We start from the raw sequence: 11379 nt of genomic DNA, 5'->3' as shown, positions 1-11379 counted from the left end.
TGGCCCAAGCGGTCAAGGTGGTGAAGGGGGCAGGGTCCTTACTTGGAAACGGTCTTCTGCCGCCTTGCCACTCACGTTAAGGACATTCAGAGAGCTGGCACGCTTCATGCTGCAGCCGGGGCAGTGGACATGCAAGGACAAACCATGAGCACACTGGTCAACCAGGAGCAGGAACAGCAAAGCCCCCCTCCAAGGCCTGTTACCGGGGGGCCCCTGGGACCGACCCTGCCGGGGCTCGTCATCTTACTGGGTCTGGAACGTCACCCTGATTCTCACCACAACACCCCAGCTCTAACCACTTAGCGCCCAGCATAACAAAGCAGGGTTCTGCGTCTCGCTGTCTTGAAGTGCCACGTGTCACCTCCCATGTCACTGTCCCTTCGCTCTGCAGGGCCCTGTGCACACAGGAGCCGAGGGCGTCTCCAGACCACCGCCGACTTCAGGGGAGTCCATGGCACCTCAGCACATGAGTTTCGGGAAGGGGACCTCGACGCCTCAGGCGAAACAGCACCCTACGTGAGTGTGTTAGAGAGAGACGCCCGCACTCGCTGGCAGCGCAAACGCGAACCCGCCTCCTGCACCTTGTATTTCTCTACAAAAAGGCAGGGAACACGAGTGATTTTCCCATGAGTAAAATAAGCTCTGAAGCTGGTATTATTTCTCTCCTTAAACATCAAAATTTAAAATAAATTTCTTGACTATATTTAAAGAAATATAGTCCTTTATAGATATATTTTTTTCTTCCACTGACACACTTAAAATACTGGATGAAATGTCCTACAAACTACCTGTCATGCTAGACTAGCTACGGACAATCACGAAACTGCTGTAATTGCTTACCGCCAGCACAATGCCCTAAAATAGTCACCTTAGCTTTTAAAGATAAAATAACCAATAACGGGGGTTATTTTTAAGTGTTTACAACAGGATCTATCATTCTGAATGTGAACTACGTACGCCGTAAGGTGATCGCCACCAGTTACCCGCGAGCTGAGGGCTCAGCCCAGGCGTGAAGAAGGCCGGGCAGGCACAGCCGGGCAGCGCCCACGTGACCACCAGCACCCAGAGGGCGGCCTGGCCAGCAGCAGACGCTACATACCCAGTGAGTCAACTCCCCCAAAAGCAAGGCCTTGACTTGTCTCTCCCCAAGTAAAACTCACTCCCAACATGACCCCCAGGACAAAACACACACCCCAGTGAGCCCCACGCCAGCACTGCTGGAGTCTGAAAAAGTGTTTTTCTACTTGGAACTACTTAAGAACAAGGATAAAACAAAATCCAATCACGGGTAAATTACCCTTAATTATTCTGTCCCTTGCCAGCCGACTTTTTCTAAGAGCTGCAGGGCCCTTTCCGCAAACGTTTTTCCTCACAGGCAACAGAGCCACCTGACTCCCTTGACCGTCCCGCGTCACGCCCACGCCACCCCTGCCGGCCGCGGGGTCTACACGCAGGCGGCTCAGGGGCCCAGGGACCCGGTGGGGCTGAGCCCATGAGGAGCCGCACGCCCTGCCCCAGGAAGGCCCAGGTCGGAGGTTCTCAGAACCTCGTCCCCACCCAGTGGCAGTGTGACTTCCGGGGAGCGTGGCGTGCCACAAAGGCCCGCCGGGGTGGCGCATGGGCTGGGGGTGGGGGGGCGCGGCCTGGGTCCCAAACCCCCCGGGAGACGCTGACACACGCCCGAGTCTGAACACCGCTGGCACCATCACTGCGGACTGTCCCCCTCTCCGCGAACATCCCGCTTCACGCGTTTTATGGGATGAAGTCCCTAACGTCATTTAGCTTTCCAGGAGAGTTCATTCAGGCAGCGGTGTGCGGGCGTGCGGGCCTCCGCCGCGCTGCACCAGGGCCCAGGGCAGGCAGACACGGCAGCGGAGAGGACGGGAAACTGCTCTCCAGGCCGTCACGTGGGAAGAAGTCCCCGCCACAGGGACTCCGCGTGCGACAGGCTTCAGAGCTCCAGCACGCGAAGCAGGCAGTGCGAGTGGCCCCTGGACGGCCGCTCCGCCTGCGCGTGCAGCCGGCACGGGAGTGGGGACCACGTGCTCACGCAGCTCTGTTCGGACCCCCGTGACGCCACCAGAAACACGCCTCATCCCTCGGACTCAGAGAGGCAGGCGGGGAGCGGCCTGTCGTTTCGGGTCTGGAAGCCTGCGGACAGCATGAAACGAGAGCCAAGGCGACTTGGAGCCGCCGTCCCCAGCCACATCGCCCGACTCTCATCACAGGCACTGGGGCCCTGCCTGGCTCCCAACGCGGGCTCTTCAGGTGGTTTCCCCAGCAAACGTCCGTGGGCTCCTAAAACTCCTCCCCAGAAGAGGGCTTTGTGAGCACTGCTGAGACACGGGGCGACAGCCGCTTACAGGACACAGTCACTTCTCTTGCCGCAAAGCCATCAAGGATCCCGCCCAGCCTCAGGAGAGGGGCCTGGGGCACGGGGCGCAGGGCAGGCCTCTGGCTCGCCACACCGCACAGCCTGGTCCCTGCTGAGGGGGAACTGGGGACCCCTCAGGCCTCGGGAGTTAGACCCTGACTGACATGGAGGAATGAGACTGGATGTACTTACAACAGCAAAGAGGACAACCGAAAAGGCACTGAACTTTACTATCCCAACGTCACCCCACGCAGGCACCGGGCCCCACAGAAACCACAGCCCCACGTAAGAGTAGTTTTACTAAGATCGACCCTTAAGAAGCAGGTACCATTTTGAAAGTTAGAGTTTCACGGAAAAGCTGACAAACAGTGCTTCTGTGAGAAGCGCATCCAAAAAAGGATGCTGTCCGTTTACGCCAGGAATGAGCCAGGCGCCGGGCGGCCGGTCGGAACACTCCACCACGGCAGCGCAGAGGGCCTCCCTCCACACAGCGCACGGAACACAGCCGATCTCAGAGATGCATTCCTGGGGCGACTTAAACGTTGTTGTTCAAAAGACCAAGACCCGTGCCTGAACCCTTTCTGGAACACACTGAAAACCTAGCATTTTTTAAACCTCCTAAACAGATTCCTTATGATGAAGTCCTGAAATTGTGATCCTATTTAAAACCATCTTTCTCCCAATAGTAACACCTGTATGAAATAGTCCTAGCTAGCTTTTACTTTTAAAAAATTAAAACTCATTTAAAAGGACTTAACCTAATGCCTATTCTGAAAATAAACAATACATACGTAGAGTAAGCAAGTTACCATCCTCGTTTTAATATCGCAGTCCTTTGAACACGTAACAAGACCAGAGCGTCCACAGATTTCTTTTGAAGGCACCAGCCTTTTAGCCTCCACAGGAAGTTTCACAACCATCCTCAACCTACCCCAGGAAAACATCACGTGGAGACTACTAGACCTTTGCACTGCTAACAGGTAGGGAAGAGTCGGAACGCCGTCCGGAGCCGGGGCGAGGGTGCTGTGCGGGAGGAGAAAGGCGTTAGCCGGGGCCGGCGGAGATAATTACCCAGGGTCCTTGGGCTCACTCTCTCGGGAACTTCCTCCCTTCAGCTTCCTAACCAGCTTCTCACTGCTGCGTCTAATTGAGGCCCGGAGTTTGCTAAAGGAACCACTGCGCTTTAAATATCCAGTGCCATCCTGAAAAAAACGTGAACAAATGTGAAGCTGCGGCTGGTCCTCCCTCCAACCCCAAGAGGCAAAGCTGAATGACGAGGGCCAGAGCGGCTGACCGCTCGCCGCCGGTGACTGCTGGCAACACGATTCCTGTGGAAATCACCCAGTGCCACGCACTAAGTACACTTTAAATAGACATCTGTGCATTTTAAATTTCATCAAAGGTAATCTAATGATCACGAACACCTCTGAACATGAAGAAGTTCAAACAAATATAACATCCCCAGAGAGATTAAACAGGTTGCTGTTTTGAAAGAAAAGATCACACACACAAAAAGTCTCAGAAAAAGTAAGGCAACTTCTAGGACTATCATCAAAATCAGAATGCACATTTAATAAATATGGAAGCGTCTGGTCCACATAACGGTATGGGACCCAAAACATTTATATTTGACAGAGGCAAGTTCTTTTTAACAATTTCATCTAAATGTAATACTTCGATGTACTGTTTCTTCGGTAAATTTTAACAGTTTTATTAAATGTTGATTACAAATGTAGTTGGAAGATTAAGTAAAATTCACATCCTATACAATAACTAAAAACTCTCAGACACCTTGTACAAAGCGAGTGAGTACCCAGCTTTCATCATAACTGAATCAGACATTAATAAATGGAACATTTGGCAGTATGAAAATCAAAACACACAGCAAAAAATGAGTGTACAGCAACTTTTATTTTCAGAGTGAACCACTTAGTAAGATTAACAGCAGCCCGTTCCTTCTAGAAGCTACGCGATGCTGCATTCCATGGCAAGAGTGAGTTCTAAGCAGACAGACACCGAGACACAGGTCAGTTGGAGTGAGTTTATTAGAAGTTAGAAAGACACAAGTACACAAACCACTCGACACGTAGAGATTAGTAGAGAGAAGCGGAACCACCAGGACCCCACGCAGACCAAGAGCGGGTGCTACTTGAGTGCGATGCTGAGGGGAGCCCCGAGCCCGGGGGCCCCGCCGGGCCTCGGGGGACAACGGGGACAGCACATGCCCTACTCGTACAGCCTAGCTAGTGTCGACGGGCACCGTCATGCCAGTGCAGGGGCGCCTGCGGGACACTGGAACTACCTCCTACCGAAGTGAACAGCTAAACACTCTTAATGTTTAAACTCACGTTATCACACAGTAAGTGGTTTTTATTAATACAGTTGATATTACTAAGTACATATCCGGCAAAGCTACAAGTATACAGAGATAAGGAACCCCCAAAAAGGACAGCAGCACCGAAAGGAGCGGCCCGGCACAGAGAGGTGGTGCTCTGACCAGACTCCTAGGGTCGCTAAGCACAGCAGTCAGCGCGGAGAGAGGAGGAGCTGGAGGGGCTGCTGCCCGTCATGCAGGAGACAGCGAGAGTCACGCAAGGCAGCTAGGCCTGTCAGACAGAAACGGAGAGAGAGCCCAGGTGAGCCGGGTGAGGACAGCCCGTCGTCCACGCGGCGGGCACGGCCTGCGGGACCTCGGTCACGCGCCCGACAGCGTCTTAACCGCCCTAGTGCTTGGGGGTAACCTCTGCCTGCTCTGCCGGCCCAGCACGGGCGGGCCGGGGGCGCGGGTCGGCGCCCTGCTGGAGCCTCCTGCGGGCGGCCGACTGCAAAAGGGTTTTCGAGCGACCATAAAAGGCGAGTCCGTGATGACGACATCGACAGTGACGGAGAAACGACCCACAGGCAGAGCTCGTCCTAAGCCAACCTCGTCAGCTGCCCCTGAACTGTAACGTTCTCTCTGCGATCAGACAGGGCTTTTTCTTAAAAACACTAACATTTCGGATATTTCAGAAACTTTTAAGAAACCACTGACTCTAAGAGTCTACTCTACCACACGTTCTAAACATGCAGTTGATGATCCAAAATGAAACGCGTTACAGAGGACGGATCTCCACAGGCAGCAGTGCGGCCTGGGTGCTGGCGGGCTGGGACAGACGCCTCTCGCGCAAGCCCGCAGCGGGGACCTGGGGGCCGGGGCCGCTGCCCGTCGTGACTCACCGGGGGACGCCGAGCAGGTCATTTAACCAGCCCGCGCTTCGTTTTCCTCATCTTTAAATGGAAAAATAGAACTTGTTACCAACTCCCCACGGACGCTGGGAGCACAAGAAAACGTAAGCTCTTGCTCCTCTTCAGAAAGATGATGTTTTAAAAAGTGTTAACAGAATGCCCTCAGCAGCACAGTTCCTGCCATTCGTTGGAACCTGCTGCAGCCCTGCGGGAGGGTCAGCGCTGACGCCCGTGCCCCAGGCAGGCCGCGGCGCGGGGCTTCCACGCGGACTCCGAAGGGGCCCCGCGTCGCACACATGCCCGTCTGGCCCTGGGCAGTGCCTGGTGCCTGGGGACAGTGGAGCAGGTGTGCCCACCCCCTTGGGCTCACCACGCGGACAGTCCCCAACCCGCCGAGCCCCATGGACCCCCCTCGACATGGACAGGAGGGCCTCACCGCAGCCTAACAGCCCCCGAAACGGTCATTCTGCCTACGGCCATGAAAGTGGACTTCTACCAAAAAGTGAGTTTCTAGCGGAAATGAACAGTGAACTAACTGTATGTATTGGTTAAGAAATGTACAGCAGTAACCACTGTCTTAGATTTCTGGTGGTTTGGGTTTTTTGTTTTTGGGGTATATTCTAGTTGTCTTCCCATACAATTTTTTAAGTGAAAATGAATCTCTAACAGTATACCTGACTCTCAGCCATCCTGGTTAAGGGTTTGGTGTAGGCAAAGCTTTTAGAAACACAGCATGAGGAGCAGTGCGGAAGGAATGGGGGCTGCGGGGGGGGGGGGTGCGCCCCGAAGGCCCCAGCGGAGGCGGGCAGCCAGACGTCCGGCAGGAGCACCTGGAGCTGCCGGCGGGACCTCGGCTCCGCCGCACGGGCCGCGTGCTGCTTCCTCCTGGCCTGCTAGACCGCCACGAACACGCGGACACAGCCACGGCGCGGCCCGGGGCGCCACGTGAGCCGGCGGGGACCGTGCCAGCGCCCGCGCACGCCGCCCCTGCGCCTTCAGACGCAGGGCTCAGAGGTCTGGACAGGACTGTGAGAGCTGCATGTCACACGGTCAGTCTGAGGAGGTTCCCTCTTCTTAAAAGAACAGAATTGCACTTCCCTAAACAAATCGTCTACCATGTCAAGACTCTGATTAAAACCTTCGCGTTAATTATCAGATTATGCGCAGCCATTTCTCTCTCCTTAGGTTTCAATGGCGCACAGCTCGGTCACATGCTGACTCAGGCACACTGCCCTGTTTTAAATGCTATTTCTGAGCACTGAGAAAACCCCCGCCTGACCTGTGAGGACGGCGGAGCGGGGCTGTCAGCCGCTCCCGGCCTCTGCCCGCGCGGCCACGCAACGTGCTCCCCGGGGTGGCAGTCCCCGGACTTTTCAAAGAGCACTGACACTCTTTTTCAAAAAACTAAAACCGAATGCGGAACCCCAATATAAAAAAGTCTAAAGGGCATTCTCTCGTCACAAACGTGTGCCGAGCTCGCAGGAAGGGCGCCGACGCGACCTGTGCGAGCCCAGCTGGAACTGGGAAGCTACGGCGACGGCCGTCCCGACGCACCACCGGCCTCCCCGCCGGCCTCCCCGCCAGCCTCCCCGCCGACCTCCCCGCCGACCTCGGCGGGTGTCCTCGCGGCTGCACAACACGGAGAAAACCTCGCCGCGCTCAAAGGCCTGCAAACGGACCGGGTCTGAGCACGGCCCGCCGCCTCGGGGAGGCGCGAGCTCACCCACGCCGCAGACGTGCGCGGCTGCCCAGGCGGCCCGTGACTCAGACGTGACCCTTAAAAGGGGCTCCTTTGGCTCCTACAGCCACACCTCCAGTAAGCCGATTTTACAAAAGCACCTAAACGTGCGTATGCCTTTATTGCCTCTTTTTAAACAATAAAAGTATGCTTTAAAAATAAAATTCACGTCAAGGTCTGGGAGGGCCTCAGTGCTTCAAGGAGACCAGTCTGGAGCCAAGGCCTTCCCGCGAAGGTGGCAGGGGCCTGGGTCTGAGCGCTGAACAGGGGTGGCTGGCGGGGAGAGCTCCAGCCCCCCGCTGCTCCTCCCCGGTGAATGCAGAGAGCCCTCTGTTCACGGCTGCCTTCCGTTACCCCTCCATTTGAAGAAAGGGCCCCTTCCGCCTCCGAAAGTGACCTTAGGAACCTCTGCACAGGACGCCCCAAGAGCTGGCTCATTTCAATCGATCCCACAGCCCATCTGACTGCCCTGGGACAGATTCTGTCAAAGCTGCAGGGCCAATAGTGTCCAATGCTCAGGTGAAAAAGTGTCCAAAGCCCAGTGTGTGAGCGTCCCAAGGGACGGCACGTCCAAAGAGAAGGAAATGCGGAGTGAAACAAGGAGCAGCCAGGCACTCGGCCGAGGGACCGCACCTGCCACTCACCCACACTGCTGCCCGCAGGCCCGGCCGGACGCTGCCCGCCCACGCTCCGCGGGGAGGTGACAGCAGCTCCCCTCACCCGAGCCTCAGCCTCACCCGCAGGTCCACTATCATGTGATGTCACAGAAAGACGGACCCAGTAACGCTGTCTGGAGAGAAAGGCCCCGCGGAGCGTCATCCAGGAGCCCCGACACCCGCACCCTGGCGCCCAGGGCCTGCAGAAGGGACCTGACCGCGCGGAGCAGGCGGGACAGCAGGGCCGCGGGGCGGGCCCGGCGCACACTGCACACCGCCACTCTAGACCTGGGCTGCCGCCCCACAGAGAGGCGGCCCGAGCGGACGCTGACTGGCTGTCCTGGCACAGGACACCCCGAAGCGAGGAAGCCGCCAGGTGCAGATACGAGATGGCCCTCTGCCTGAAACTCTGGCCAGCACCGCTCTGCAAAACGTCTACGTACACTGCTAATCCACGGAAAATGCCGGAGAATAAACAGATTCTGAAACAGACTGCAGGAAAGCCCGAATGACCTGACAAACGTCTGCACCATCACAACCAAAGCCGCACTTCCGCGGCTTCGGAAAGGACGGGCAGTGGCCCCGGGGGCGTCGCGCTGGCCCGGTACGCGACCCTCCCAAAGAAACCAGCTCACTGCACGAAAAGCGACCCACGAGTCACAAATGCGGCCTGGGAAGAAAACGGCCACGAGGCCACACGCTCTGGGTGAGCAGTGGTGCTGGGAACGTCCACTGCTGGGGCCCAGAGCTGGGGCCTGGCCAGGGACCGACCCGTGACACACACAGGACGTGCTCTGGATCCCGAAGCTCGGGCAGGGAACTGTGGGGAGCAGTGAGCCGCCGGCCCCCCGGCACTCTGGACTGAGGAGGGACGCAGAGGGCAGGCCCGACGCCCCTGCTCTGGGCCGTTCTTCCCTAGATGAGCTCTGTCTGAAGCACCACGGCCCTTGAAGGCGTTTAGATGGATTCTAGCGGATTCTAGCGGAATCTACAGCACCCTGTTCAGCGACATTAGGAGCCCCAGGATTAGCAATGGAAATGGGTGAGTTAAAAAAGCGAGTTAGTGATCAGCCACACTGACCCTATTGTTAAAAGAAAACCAGATTACGGATTATGCTTTAAATAACCAGGACACTCGATCAGCATTTAAGTTAAATCAAACAGCTTTCATAGATCCCTAAAACGAAAAGAAAATTACCACTTCAAACGAATCACAGGCTTCAGTATTAGCAGAAGGTAAGAACTGCAAAAAGCTTCATTCGTACTTGATTTGAGAAAAGCAGCTGTCTAGCGGAGAGACAGGGGAGACGGGGACGGGCGCCCGGCGGCCCCAGGCGGTACTCACCCCGTTCCACTCCACGCTCATACTCACTTCCTCGCCCCCGTCGGGGCCGCTCTCGTACTTGACCACGTCCGCATTGAGGCTCTCGCGGCTCCTGCGCTTCTCTGTGCTCTCAGGGTCATTCAGCACTTCAGCGACTCTCTGCTTGTGAGCTGTGTCAAGACCCTGCAGGGGGTGGGGGGGGCACCCATTAGCACTGAGCCTTGGGAGGAACGTCCCAGATAAGGAACGGCTCTTGAACACTGAACACTGGACGGAGAGCGAGAGCAGTGATTCTAGGGCACGTGCACTTGAGACTTGCACATCTCACTGTCAACTCTACCCCAAGCTAAAGACACTATGAGCAAAGACTGAGTCCCAGTTAACGAGCGGCACGTGTGTGCTGAGGCCCGCGACGCTGACATGCTTCTAAAACAGGACTGGCTGATGGGCGGGCAGGTGGGAGGGACGCGCTGACGGGTGACAAAGTGTCCACGACAGAATCCAGGTGGCGACTGCGCGGGTGAAAAATCCTCCCACGTTCTCTATGCTTGGAAAATTTCATCATAAGATGCTGGGAAAATGCCCAGGTTTTAACACTTTAACACTAAAGCCCTCATGTTTCACACCTCCAAAGCAAGCACACGGTTGAAAACTCACGGTAACATTTTAAAAACCAGCCACTCGTTTACAAAAGGCGTCGTAAGAGCGAACACCCACACTTGCAGGAAGACGCCTCATCCAGTTTTCGCAACGATCACGTCACGTGTGGCTGGGTTAACACATAACTGGATTAAGACCCAAGAGCGACTTCTCCCGTGTGTGAGTACGACCTGGTGACTACAGTGTGACATGCCTGTGTCCTAAATGGGATTCCAACCCGACCATCTGGTGCAAATACTGCACCGTTGCTGACTTCCACTGTCATCCTCAGGAGGCAAACTCCAGAGCGTGCTGTGGCGGCCTTCAGGGCAGAGTGGCTGTGGCCCCTGCTTAAGCAGGAGGGGCTCATTCTCAGCAATCCTTTAAGTTCCTGTGACCCCTGACTCTAGACTCTGCTCATTTAATAAACATCACTGCACACTTTAAGACGAAGCCTATACTGGTGACAGCACTCCTGATGACAGGCCACAGCACGCGAGACCCAGAGTGAGCTCCAGGCGGCCTGAGCCCCGGCCCACCCCGCTCTGCTCCCAGCACAGCAGACACACGGCCTGGGCTGGGGTCCTGTACAGCATCAGCCAGAAACCCCGGGAAGGTGACGGCACCGGGCAAAGGGGCGCCGAGGCGCCGCTGACAGGACCTTGGCCAAGTCTCCTCCAATTGCTCTGCGCGGACTTTTGAAAGAAAAACTTCTAAGGTATTTAAATCCCAGCCAAAAAGTGGCCATAAACCAACAGCCACATAACAGATTACATATACGCCATTTGGGGGGGTGGGGAACCCATGCCTGCCCCTCTGGGCCTAAAACTATGAAACAAACTGTCACCTTTCTACGTACATTGAAAGAGAGAATTATGTTAACTCTTTACTCTGCAAACTGGTCATTGAAGGGCAAAAGCCTTTTTCTGTATTTCTTTTAAACTTTTAGCGTAACTAAAACATCTCAGTTGAGGAAAGAGAAGAGCTTCAGCAGTTCCAACTTCTCACTGCCGTGCACCTCGCCACTGCGCGGACCACGCTCAGGCTGCCCCTCACCACGTGGGCTCGCGGGCCGCGTCCACGTCCGGAGCGCTGAGTGCGCCATGAGTGTGCTGTGAGGACTGCGCACGAGCGCGCTTCGGCCCCGTCACTCACAGAGGTTGTATCTGTGAATCCACCGACTCGCCAGAATTACTTGTAATCCCAAGAACCACGTCCGCCCTGCCTGCAGCCATTCGAAAACATGCAGCGTGGCGAAAAATCTGAGCCACCTGATGTGCGTGGTGTCCGCGGCGGAAATCCAGTCAGGCGACACTCCGCTCTGCTTTATCTCATACCCTGCACAAGTGTTCTTCTCCCGCTCTAAACTATTTCGCGGCACGCTGTCTGCATTTCTGTCCTTTCTGTTGGAGATCTTGCTGTT

At 55.9% G+C, this 11379-nt stretch overlaps 1 protein-coding gene across 12 annotated transcripts in view; it reads right to left on the bottom strand.

The window, feature by feature from the left end:
- The window catches only part of KLC1 (kinesin light chain 1), a 49080-nt gene that overhangs the window by 6678 nt on the left and 31023 nt on the right, over positions 1-11379 (bottom strand). For 2 of the 12 annotated variants that reach the window (XM_016121407.2, XM_036239187.1), the window contains exons 14-15: positions 9339-9500; positions 3446-3576 (exon numbers count right to left, since the gene is read on the bottom strand). In XM_016121407.2, coding sequence (XP_015976893.1) covers positions 3446-3576; positions 9339-9500 — 293 coding nt within the window. Of the gene's footprint in view, positions 1-42; positions 110-3445; positions 3577-3920; positions 4981-5590; positions 5642-9338; positions 9501-11379 lie in introns of those variants that run through there. The other 10 variants (XM_016121409.2, XM_036239189.1, XM_036239188.1 and 7 more) reach the window with 8 other exon arrangements.

This window comes from Rousettus aegyptiacus, unplaced genomic scaffold, assembly GCF_014176215.1.
Source record: "Rousettus aegyptiacus isolate mRouAeg1 unplaced genomic scaffold, mRouAeg1.p scaffold_m13_p_3, whole genome shotgun sequence".
Lineage (NCBI taxonomy): Eukaryota > Metazoa > Chordata > Mammalia > Chiroptera > Pteropodidae > Rousettus > Rousettus aegyptiacus.
The sequence above is the reverse complement of the archived record's forward strand: the minus strand, read 5'-3'. Positions and strand labels throughout refer to the sequence as shown.